General features: G+C 45.5%; 1 protein-coding gene across 1 annotated transcript in view; it reads left to right on the top strand.

Moving 5' to 3' along the window:
* Positions 1-12,535, top strand: part of LOC141211541 (prostaglandin reductase 1-like) — a 109,775-nt gene extending 97,240 nt beyond the window's left edge. The window contains exon 9 of the mRNA XM_073664835.1: positions 11,756-12,535. Coding sequence (XP_073520936.1) covers positions 11,756-11,869 — 114 coding nt within the window. The 3' untranslated portion in view covers positions 11,870-12,535. The remainder of the gene's footprint in view (positions 1-11,755) is intronic.
* Positions 12,536-12,826: the final 291 nt, after the last annotated feature.

Here is a 12,826-nt window from a genome sequence, read left to right as displayed (position 1 = left end):
ACACTACCTATTTCGCACTATATATCTCTCCCTAACTCAGCAGCACTGACCCTACACTGGCTGATCCGGAGAGACTGTGTCCAAGATGGTGGCGCCCGGTTTTATATACTCGAGGTGACGCTGTGCGGCCAGCCAATCACTGTAATGCCCACAAACAACATGGCTGCGGCATTACAGTGACTGTCTGGCAATCCCTGCATGTTCATTGGCTGTGTAAAGAGCGGAAAACGTGCAGGGCGGAGACCCGAGCTCCCGCCCGAGTAACCCGGAAATGCTCAGTGCTCGCCGAACATCCCGAGTAGTGTGATGCTCGGGCGAGTAACAAGCAGTGTCGAGCATGCTCGTTCAACACTAGTGATGACGCCATCATTAGCATCACCATCCCACTTGTCTGTCTTTTGCAACGCTCTCTGCCGAGAATTAAAGAGGAGGTATTGCTGCCAGAGTATGATGAGATGGATCAAGAACCCGAAATGGGCGATTATACACAGCCCAGCCTCATCTCATCCCAACATGCATTGGGGGACAATGAGGGAGAGGAGGAGGAGGAGGAAGAACAAGAGCTGCTATCATGCGCTGTAGACGGTAGTACCTGTACAACTGTCATACCGTCTGTTCAGCGTGGGTGGCCTGAGGACAGGGGGGATGAGGAGGAGGAGGAGGAAGAGAGCATGGTCAGTCGTCATCTTGGTGAGGACACGGAAGTCTTGCCCATTACCAGTCTGGCACGCATGGCTGACTTTATGTTACGCTGCCTTTACCGTGACCCTCTCGTTGTCAAAATGTTGGGTGACAGTCATTACTGGTTGGTGACACTTTTAGACCCCCGCTACAAGGAGAAATTTCACTCTCTTATTCCTGAGGTGGAGAGGGCTACAAAAATGGGGCAGTACCAGAAGGCCCTTGCTGCGGAACTGTTAAAAAAAATTCCCATCTGAACACTCTAGCGGCAGAGGTCACAGTTCGTTGCTCAACCAAGGCGTACAGGCGAGAGAGACGCAACTCCAATCCAGCAGAGGCAGGGGAATACTGTCAACGTTCTGGGACAGTTTTCTGAGACCCGCCCAGCTTACAGGCCCTGAGGCACGGGGTACTCTCACAAGGAGTGTAAAAGATGGCGAGGGAGTACCTTGCCGACCATACCAGCGTCCTCCGTGATTCCTCTATGCTAATTATTGGGTATCCAAGCTGAACACTTGGAATGAACTCGCTCTGTACGCCTTGGAGGTCCTGGCCTGCCCTGCCGCTAGCGTGTTATCGGAGCGTGTTTTTAGTGCCGCTGGGGGAATTATAACTGATAAGTGCACTTGCCTGTCAACTGACAATGCTGACAAGCTGACCCTTATCAAAATGAATAAGGGCTGGACTGGGCCAGACTTCTCATCACCACCAAATGACAGCAGAGTAACATAAAGTCAAATCCACTGTGTTATTTCAGGAGGTGTATTCCCATGCACTGCTTCACACCCACACATGGGTATACGCTTCCTTATTTCGGCTGTATTTTGCTCTTCTCCTTACCCTCAGCCTCCACCACCACTGTACCACCAGGGTGACCATATGTTAGGTGCTTCCTGGATTTGAAATGTGTCCAGAGCCTTCTGTGGTCTCCCATTCTAGTCCAGCCAGGGCTGATGCTACTCAGTATTATCATCATTCCCAACACCTAGCTGGTCCACGAGACATACAGGTTGTCTTTTGGGTCTTTGTTCCTAGCAACATGAAGGATAGGTTGCGGAGGGAGACAGGGCTGTTAAAACCTAAGTCCAGGATTCTCTGTACTGAGCATGCCCGTGACATGGCGGACCGTGATTGGTGGTTTGGGAGTCAGCTGATCCAATTACCTGGCACCGCCTGGTTGGTCGCGGGTGACGTCACCAATGGTGCGACGGTGGGCAGGGCTTAGTCTTTAAAAAGCCCACCCACAAACATGGCGGCGCGCTCTGATCATTGAGCTGTGATGGTGTTGTGTGGACGCTTGGTCTCTTGGGCTCCACGTGTGCTTTAGTTTCTGGCAGGCAGGTTTAGTGGAAATCGGCAGGCTTAGATGAAATAGGCAGGTAGCTTCATCTGACAGTCTGGCTCCGACAAAGGGGTCGCCTTACACCCCGAGCAGTCTGCAGACACCCTCTTCCCGGTACCACCTGTAAGCCACGTGGAGAGATTCTCCTCAGTCCAGTAGCACGCAGTCTGGGGGCACGTATTCGCCGGCGTGAGTCACACACGCATCCTAGCACCAACTGTGTAGTCCCTGTGCTGCAACAGGACTACAGATATATTATTTATCGCACATCTCTCGTGCAGTTAACGGAGATAGTGCGAATCCCTATTCCCGCTCCGGTGTGCTGTAACACGGAGGGGATTCTTATTTAAGTTGGTTGTTTTATCTTCTCACCCGGAAGGTGTTCGGCCGCAGTCCACCAGGCTGCATCGCGGACCCCGGGTTCGGTTGCTTTCCATTATTTAATAAAGTTGTTTGCAACCGTCCCCTTAACACCGTGGTCCGTGTTGCCAGCATTGCAAGTTCCTCCGTCCTAATTTTTGGCAGCTTTTGCTTGGAAGGCATAGGCAAAGACTATGGGAGACCCACTCCCAAATAATGGGAATAATGTTTTTACTATGCTGTGCTGCATGGCTCTTGTTTGCCAGCATTGCAAGTTCCTCCGTCCTAATTTTTGGCAGCTTTTGCTTGGAAGGCATAGGCAAAGACTATGGGAGACCCACTCCCCGATAATGAGAATGATGTTTTTAATATGCTGTACTGCATGGCTCTTGTAAGGGGCATTACAAGTTCCTCCATCCTAATTTTTGGCAGCTTTTGCTTGGAAGGCATAGGCAAAGACTATGGGAGACCCACTCCTCAATAATGGGAATAATGTTTTTAATATGCTGTAGTGCATGGCTCTTGTAAGGGGCATGAAAACCGTCTTGTTAAACCACTCTGAACTCCACAGCTCTTCCAAGGGGCATTAAAACCATCTTGTTAAGCTACTGTGACCTCCACGTCTCTTCCAAGGGGCATTTAAACTGTCTTGTTAAGCTACTGTGACCTCAACGTCTCTTCCAAGGGGCATTAAAACCGTCTTGATAAGCTACTGTGACCTCCACGTCTCTTCCAAGGGGCATTAAAAACATCTTGTTAAGCTACTGTGACCTCCACCACTCTTCCAAGGGGCATTGATATTGACTTTTTATTCCACTGCGACCTCCACCACTCTTCCAAGGGGCATTAAAACCTTCTTGTTAAAACACTCTGAACTCCACAGCTCTTCCAAGGGGCATTAAAACCGTCTTGTTAAGCTACAGTGACCTCCACGTCTCTTCCAAGGGGCATTGATATTGTCTTTTTATTCCACTGCGACCTCCACCACTCTACCAAGGGGCATTAAAACTGTCTTGTTAAACCACTCTGAACTCCACAGCTCTTCCAAGGGGCATTAAAACCGTCTTGTTAAGCTACTGTGACCTCCACGTCTCTTCCAAGGGGCATTAAAAACATCTTGTTAAGCTACTGTGACCTCCACCACTCTTCCAAGGGGCATTGATATTGTATTTTTATTCCACTGCGACCTCCACCACTCTTCCAAGGGGCATTAAAACCTTCTTGTTAAGCTACTGTGACCTCCACGTCTCTTCCAAGGGGCATTAAAACCGTCTTGTTAAACCACTCTGAACTCAACAGCTCTTCCAAGGGGCATTAAAACCGTCTTGTTAAGCTACTGTGACCTCCACCACTCTTCCAAGGGGCATTGATATTGTCTTTTTATTCCACTGCGACCTCCACCACTCTTCCAAGGGGCATTAAAACTGTCTTGTTAAGCTATTGTGACCTCCACGTCTCTTCCAAGGGGCATTAAAACCGTCTTGTTAACCTACTGTGACCTCCACGTCTCTTCCAAGGGGCATTGATATTGTCTATTTATTCCACTGCTACCTCCAATACTCCTGCAAGGAGCATTAAAACCGTCTTGTTAAACCACTCTGAACTCCACAGCTCTTCCAAGGGGCATTAAAACCGTCTTATTAAGCTACTGTGACCTCCACCACTCTTCCAAGGGGCATTGATATTGTCTTTTTATTCCACTGCGACCTGCTCCACTCCACCAAGGGGCATTAAAAGTGTCTTGTTAAACCACTCTGAACTCCACAGCTCTTCCAAGGGGCATTAAAACCGTCTTGTTAAGCTACTGTGACCTCCACGTCTCTTCCAAGGGGCATTAAAACCGTCTTGTTAAACTACTCTGAACTCCACAGCTCTCCCACGGGGAATTAAAGCTGTTTTGTTAAGCTACTGTGATCTCCACCACTCTTCCAAGGGGCATTGATATTGTCTTTTTATTCCACTGCGACCTCCACCACTCTTCCAAAGGGCATTAAAACTGTCTTATTAAGCTATTGTGACCTCCACGTCTCTTCCAAGGGGCATTAAAACAGTCTTGTTAAAACACTCTGAACTCCACAGCTCTTCCAAGGGGCATTAAAACCGTCTTGTTAAGCTACTGTGACCTCCATGTCTCTTCCAAGGGGCATTAAAATCGTCTTCTTAAGCTACTTGTGACCTCCACGTCTCTTCCAAGGGGCATTAAAACCGTCTTGTTAAACTACTCTGAACTCCACAGCGCTTCCAAGGGGCATTGAAATGTTGTTTTTAATTACCTCTAACCTCCACGACTCTTCCAACGGGCATTGCATTTCCTCCTAATTTTAGTCAGCTTTTGCTTTTCAATGCATAGGCGAAAACTAAGGGAGACCCACTCCACGATAATGGGTAGAAGGTTTTTACTACGCTGTAATCCACGTATGTTTCAAGGGGCATTAAAACCGTCTTGTTAACCTACTGTGACCTCCACGTCTCTTCCAAGGGGCATTGATATTGTCTTTTTATTCAACTGCGACCTCCAATACTCCTGCAAGGAGCATTAAAACCATCTTGTTAAACCACTCTGAACTCCACAGCTCTTCCAAGGGGCATTAAAACCGTCTTGTTAAGCTACTGTGACCTCCACGTCTCTTCCAAGGGGCATTAAAACCATCTTGTTAAACCACTCTGAACTCCACAGCTCTTCCAAGGGGCATTAAAACCGTCTTGTTAAGCTACTGTGACCTCCACGTCTCTTCCAAGGGGCATTAAAACCGTCTTGTTAAACCACTCTGCACTCCACAGCTCTCCCACGGGGAATTAAAGCTGTTTTGTTAAGCTACTGTGATCTCCACCACTCTTCCAAGGGGCATTGATATTGTCTTTTTATTCCACTGCGACCTCCACCACTCTTCCAAAAGGCATTAAAACTGTCTTATTAAGCTACTGTGACCTCCACGTCTCTTCCAAGGGGCATTAAAACAGTCTTGTTAAACCACTCTGAACTCCACAGCTCTTCCAAGGGGCATTAAAACCGTCTTGTTAAGCTACTGTGACCTCCATGTCTCTTCCAAGGGGCATTAAAATCGTCTTCTTAAGCTACTTGTGACCTCCACGTCTCTTCCAAGGGGCATTAAAACCGTCTTGTTAAACCACTCTGAACTCCACAGCGCTTCCAAGGGGCATTGAAATGTTGTTTTTAATTACCTCTAACCTCCACGACTCTTCCAACGGGCATTGCATTTCCTCCTAATTTTAGTCAGCTTTTGCTTTTCAATGCATAGGCGAAAACTAAGGGAGACCCACTCCACGATAATGGGTAGAAGGTTTTTAGTACGCTGTAATCCACGTATGTTTCAAGGGGCATTAAAACCGTCTTGTTAACCTACTGTGACCTCCACGTCTCTTCCAAGGGGCATTGATATTGTCTTTTTATTCAACTGCGACCTCCAATACTCCTGCAAGGAGCATTAAAACCATCTTGTTAAACCACTCTGAACTCCACAGCTCTTCCAAGGGGCATTAAAACCATCTTGTTAAGCTACTGTGACCTCCACGTCTCTTCCAAGGGGCATTAAAACCGTCTTGTTAAACCACTCTGAACTCCACAGCTCTTCCAAGGGGCATTAAAACCGTCTTGTTAAGCTACTGTGACCTCCACGTCTCTTCCAAGGGGCATTAAAACTGTCTTGTTAAACCACTCTGAACTCCACAGCTCTTCCACGGGGAATTAAAACTGTTTTGTTAAGCTACTGTGTCCTCCACCACTCTTCCAAGGGGCATTGATATTGTCTTTTTATTCCACTGCGACCTCCACCACTCTTCCAAGGGGCATTAAAACTGTCTAATTAAGCTACTGTGACCTCCACGTCTCTTCCAAGGGGCATTAAAACAGTCTTGTTAAACCACTCTGAACTCCACAGCTCTTCAAAGGGGCATTAAAACCGTCTTGTTAAGCTACTGTGACCTCCACGTCTCTTCCAAGGGGCATTAAAACCGTCTTGTTAAACCACTCTGAACTCCACAGCTCTTCCACGGGGAATTAAAACTGTTTTGTTAAGCTACTGTGTCCTCCACCACTCTTCCAAGGGGCATTGATATTGTCTTTTTATTCCACTGCGACCTCCACCACTCTTCCAAGGGGCATTAAAACGGTCTTAATAAGCTACTGTGACCTCCACGTCTCTTCCAAGGGGCATTAAAACAGTCTTGTTAAACCACTCTGAACTCCACAGCTCTTCCAAGGGGCATTAAAACCGTCTTCTTAAGCAACTGTGACCTCCATGTCTCTTCCAAGGGGCATTAAAACCGTCTTGTTAAGCTACTTGTGACCTCCACGTCTCTTCCAAGGGGCATTAAAACCGTGTTGTTAAACCACTCTGAACTCCACAGCGCTTCCAAGGGGCATTGAAATGTTGTTTTTAATTACCTCTAACCTCCACGACTCTTCCAACGGGCATTGCATTTCCTCCTAATTTTAGTCAGCTTTTGCTTTTCAATGCATAGGTGAAAACTAAGGGAGACCCACTCCCCAATAATGGGTAGAAGGTTTTTAGTACGCTGTAATCCACGTCTGTTTCAAGGGGCGTTGCAGTTCCTCATAATTTTTGGAAAGCCTTCCATTCACTGTTTAGGCCAACAGTGTACAGGAGACCCAGTTGCTATAAATGGAAAAAACGGTTTAGTTAAGGCCCTCTGACCTCCATGTCACTTTCAAGGGGCATTGGAGTGCCTCGAAATTTTTGGTAGGCATTGCACTCACTGTATGCCCTATAACTGTGTAGCCAAACAGCTCCTTTTGGTGCAGAAACATATCCTGCAAGACATGTGTTGCTGACTGGCCTGATATTGATGTGAATGGTCCCTGTTCCTCCTGCTCTTTCTCCTTTGCCACCACCTCATCCATCATTTATCACCTGAAGCTTTGTTTTAACAGGAGTCATAGAACTGGGATAGTAGCAGGAAAACATCCAGCAATCCACGGAGGAGGTAGGATATGCGCCAAAACGCTGACCACCTCAGGCCTAGCTGCTACTACATACATGCTCTTGCATTCCAAGGAACAGAAAGCTAAGGAGATGGATGGCCTCATGATCATGAATAATTTACTCGTTGTGTAGGAGGCCGACCACTGCTGCTGTCTACCTTCTGAACTTTGTGTTGAAGCCTGATTGACCCAGGACCCTCAATCCTCTATGTCTGGAGGACGTGTTGCATCCCAGTGTCCAACTGTGTCCCGGCTTCCACAATATTAACCCAGTGTGAAGGCGTCAGTCAGATGGACCATCCCTGGCCACATTCACTTGTCCACGTGTTTGTGGTTAGGCTGTCCTTCAAATAGGGGCGGCTGGGGACCGTTTATGGACACCCAGCCTCCCCCAGGCGGCTGGGCACCGTGTGTGGGCACCCGGCCGCGGGGCGGCTGGGGACCGAGTATGGACACCCGGCCGCCCCCTGGTGGCTGGGGACCAAGCGTGGACACCCGGCCACCGGGCGGCTGGGAACTGAGTATGAATACCAGGCCGCCGACGCAGCCATGACGTGGTGGCCAGATTCCGCCTCCACATGCCTAAGAGGCCTAATTTCAAGTGCAAGCAAGCAAGCAGTATGGTATTGCAGCCTGGGGGTGGGTGGGTGGCAGGCTGCATACTTGCGCTTGCATTGCAAGGAATGGGGGAGGTACAATTGAACACTGCCCTGGGACAAGGACTTGCATGGGGATAGTTGCAAGTCTGCATCTACTGATGCGGCAAGGATCACTTCTGATGGGCACACTTTTAGGCAGTGACCTGGGTGTCAGAAATGCTTCCAGGGGTCTTCCCCATGCTGTTCCCATGTCTTTTCAGCACTGTATGCATGTGTCACACAGCACATGGCCAGATAAGGTTGTAAAATGTTAAAATGACATTTCCCGGTGAATGCATTTGTCACAGTTGAAAGCAATACAAAAGTGCAAAAAAACGCATAAAAAATGCTACTTGTGAACATAGCCCAAGGTGTGGAGGAGTATTTTTGTTTTTCTTTATTTATTTTACCTTATACACAAGTCTTTACCCTGGAAAGGAAGTTCCTTAACATATTTCACAGGAAAACCGTTTCAGTTTCGTTTTTGAACGTTTTATTGTTAGCCCGTAAAAGTGGCTTAATACCTCTGACCACGTTGTTGACAGCAGTGACCTGGGGGTCAGAAATACTTCCTGGGGCGATCCCCATGCTGTCCCCATGTCATTTGAACACTGTTACTATCGTTTTGGGCACTTCTTAGGCTTTCTACAGACTGCCGGGGGTGCCGCCGCAAAAATGCTCGGGTCTCCCATAGACTAACATTGGGCTCGTTGCTCGAGTCGAGCACCCGAGTATCACAGTGAGCTCGGCCCGAGCTTCGAGCAACCGAGCATTTTAGTGCTCGCTCAACATCAACACTACTCATTACATATCATAAATGGACTTTAGAAATACTTTTTCTAAAGATCTATTTAAGTGTGTAATGTAATACAGGAACTGTTAGGCAGGGTATTTACATATGCAGCCACAACTGCTTCTGGTTCTGGGGGAATGGGGGACCTGACAGGTTCCCTTTAAAGGCTGCAACTGACCAATGTAAATGCGCCTAAGATCAAAGTACCTGTTTCCATGATGACTATTTACGGCCACAGTTCGTCTCTGCAGGGTCTGCTCTTCTGCAGCAAATCCCGACACGGTGCACTTAAAAATAACATTGTCATTATAATGTTCCTAAGTAAAAAAAGGCCACCCATGCCGTGCCCCAGAATAAATAATTGCTCCTTACTGTGCTCCTTGCACAAAAAATGCCCCCATACTGTCCTTCTTATGGTACAAGGCCTCTACACTATTCTCTTCTATAAAATATTCCAATCACACCACCCCCCTTTAGGTACTATGACCACTACACTGTCCGACCTTGTGTACTATGACTGTCACTCTGTCCCCTTAAAAACTTAAACGCTACACTGTGCTCACTTATGAATTATACCCAACATACCTTCTTCAATTATGAATTCTTCACACTGTCCCCAATGCTGCCCCTACTCCATACAAAGCCCTCCAAACTGACCCTCTCCATAATGGGCCCCCATACTGTCCCTTCTTCACAGCAAGCCTCCCACGCTTCCTCGCTCCCCATACTGAGCCCCAGATGCCACCCCTTTCCATACCAAGCACCCCCTCCCATTCTTCATACTGAAGTCCATACATTTTCCACACTGAGGCCCCCCCCCCCCCCAGGCTGCTCCTCTGTATCATTGGGTCTATGAGTGCTTACCTGCTCCAGGATGTGGCTTCTTCTCCTCTGCGGTGCTCTGCAATGATGTTGGCAGCGTGATGAGGTGACCTCATTGCACTGCCTTGACATCAGCAGTGTGAGCAAGCCACCGCACACTTGGTCAGGGAGCTGATTGGAGCTCCACTGACCCCAGAAGTGCAGGCATGCAAAGAGGTTCATTTGTATGCATGTCTTAAAGACAAACGAATGTGGAGCTCCCCCCTCCTCCAAAAAGACTTTAGTTTTGTTACAGAGCCTGGAGGAGAGAGGGAGATTTAAAATATATATATATATATATATATATATATATATATATAATTATTTTAAACTTGATCCAGACTATGGCTCCTGCAACCAGCCGCCCTAGGTGCCAGATCTCAAGACCTCAAGAACCTAGGGAAAATATGAGAATGTAAATGACACAGTAATGCTAGTTGATGTGCCATATATACAGGTGCTTCTCACAAAATTAGAAAATCATCAAAAAGTTAATTTATTTCAGCTCTTCAATACAAAAAGTGAAACTGATATATTATATATAATCATCACAAACAGAGTGATCGATTTCAAGTGTATATTTCTGTTAATGTTTGTTGATTATGGCTTACAGCCAGTGAAAACACAAAAGTCATTATCTCATAAATTAGAATACTTTATAACAACAGCTTGAAAAATAATTTTAAAATCTGAAATCCTACTGAAATGTATGTTCAGTAAATGCACTCAATACTTGGTCGGGGCTCCTTTTGCATCAATTACTGCATCAATGCGGCGTGGCATGGAGACGATCAGCCTGTGGCACTGCTGAGGTGCTATGGAAGCCCAGGTTGCTTTGATAGCAGCCTTCAGCTCATCTACATTGTTGGGTCTGGTGTCTCTCATCTTCTTCTTGACAATACACCATAGATTCTCTGTGGGGTTAAGGTCAGGCGAGTTTGCTGGCCAATCAAGTACAGTAACACTGTTGTTTTTAAACCAGGTATTGGTACTTTTGGCAGTGTGGACAGGTGCCAAGTCCTGCTGGAGTATGAAATTTCCATCTCCAAAAAGCTTGTCAGCAGAGGGAAGCATGAAGTGCTCTAAAATTTCCCGGTAGACAGCTGCGCTGACTTTGGTCTTGATAAAACACAGTGGACCTACACCAGCAGATGACATGGCTCCCCAAACCATCACTGATTGTGGAAACTTCACACTAGACCTCAAGCAGCTTGGATTTTGTGCCTCTCCACTCTTCCTCCAGACTCTGGGACCTTGATTTCCAATTGAAATGCAAAATTTACTTTCATCTGAAAACACCTTGGACCACTGAGCAACAATCCAGGTCTATTTCTCCTTGGCCCAGGTAAGACGCTTCTGGCGTTGTCTATTGATCATGAGTGGCTTAACACAAGGAATGCGACACTTGTAGCCCATGTCCTGATATGTCTGTGTGTGGTGGCTCTTGAAGCAATGACTCCAGCAGCAGTACACTACATGTGAATCTCCCCAAAATTTTTGAATGGCCTTTACTTAACTATTATTTCAAGACTGCGGTTATCCCGGTTGCTTGTGCACCTTTTTCTACCACACTTTTTCCTTCCACTCAACTTTCCATTAATATGTTTGGATACAGCACTCTGTGAACTGCCATCTTCTTTAGCAATGACCTTTTGTGGCTTATCCTCCTTGTGGAGTGTGTCAATGACTGACTTCTGGACATCTGTCAAGTCAGCAGTCTTCCCTATGATTGTGGAGCCTACTAAAACAGACTGTGGGACCTTTATTTGCAGGTGTTTTTGTTAATTATTCTAATTTACTGAGATAATGACTTTTGTGTTTTCATTGGCTGTAAGCTATAATCATCAACATAAACAGAAATAAACACTTGAAATAGATCACTCTGTTTGTAATGACTCTATATAATATATGAGTTTCACTTTTTGTATTGAAGAACTGAAATAAATAAACTTTTTGATGATATTCTAATTTTGTGAGAAGCACCTGTAATATGTTGCTTCCTATTTTTTTTAAATATATTAATGCTTTGCATTATATAATAAATATGTTCCTTTTGCTATTAACCTTATTGCTATTGTTCAATAATAATATTCAATAATTTATACATTTTTCCACAGGGGAAATTAAAGTACCATGAGCACATTACCAGAGGATTTGACAACATGCCCTCTGCTTTTATTGGAATGCTTAAAGGGGACAACACTGGAAAAGCCATCATAACTGCCAAATAATTTAAGATGCCTTGATTTCTACTGAATGTCAAAATAAAAGGGCTCAACTGTAATTATGATGTTTTACTAATATTCTGAGCATTTGAAAAATAGCTTAGACAAAAAGTAAAGCAGATGTTCCTAGCAAGCCTGTTAGATTACAGTTGTCCCTTTTCTATTACACTAAAAAAAAATCAAAAATGATCTTGTTGTTTTTAACTTTTTGTCCTTTAAAGGTGTTGTCCACTTGTCAAACAACCCGTTCTGAATCCCTTGTAAAATAATAACACCTATACTTAACACTGGTGCTGGCATCGTTCCAGCGGTGTTGGCACTAGCTCTCCCTGGGATCGCGTGACATTGTTATATCAAGCAATCCCTGCAGCCAATCAGCACTAGCTTTACTCTCCCTGCCCTCGAACAAATCACATACATCCAGAGTAAGTTATGTCTTGCGAGCCCGAGGACAGGCAATACCAACACCACTGAAACAGTGCCAGCGCCGGAGGTGAGTATAAGTGTTATTATTTTACAAGGGGGAAACATCGGGATTGAGAAGTGGTTGTCCGAGTAGTGGACAATTCCATTAAGTGTTTTACATACTTTATTGTTTTTATTCTTTGTCTATAATAAAGGATATTCATTTCAGAAATTTTCATTTCACGAATAAAGCACAGAAACATACAATTCTAGGCATATTTGTATTTTTTTTTTAAGTAATCACATTACAGTTAATCTCACTCCTCCATGTTTGAGGTTTAACCTATTAATCCCATTAAATGAAAACTAGCGGGGGCAATAAAAAAAGTAATACAGACATCACACACTCGTTATTCTGAAATAGTCAGTGAAGGGGTTCATAAACATAAACATTATTGTACATTAAGTGCAAACACAGAAAAATGCACATATTTGTTTGATAGAACGGGCATTGCTAGAGTGTTAAAAAATCAAGGGTGCAAACCTCAGGGCATGTGT

This window comes from Phyllobates terribilis, unplaced genomic scaffold, assembly GCF_046119375.1.
Source record: "Phyllobates terribilis strain yellow unplaced genomic scaffold, ASM4611937v1 Scaffold_1__5_contigs__length_1240528914, whole genome shotgun sequence".
Lineage (NCBI taxonomy): Eukaryota > Metazoa > Chordata > Amphibia > Anura > Dendrobatidae > Phyllobates > Phyllobates terribilis.
The sequence above is the reverse complement of the archived record's forward strand: the minus strand, read 5'-3'. Positions and strand labels throughout refer to the sequence as shown.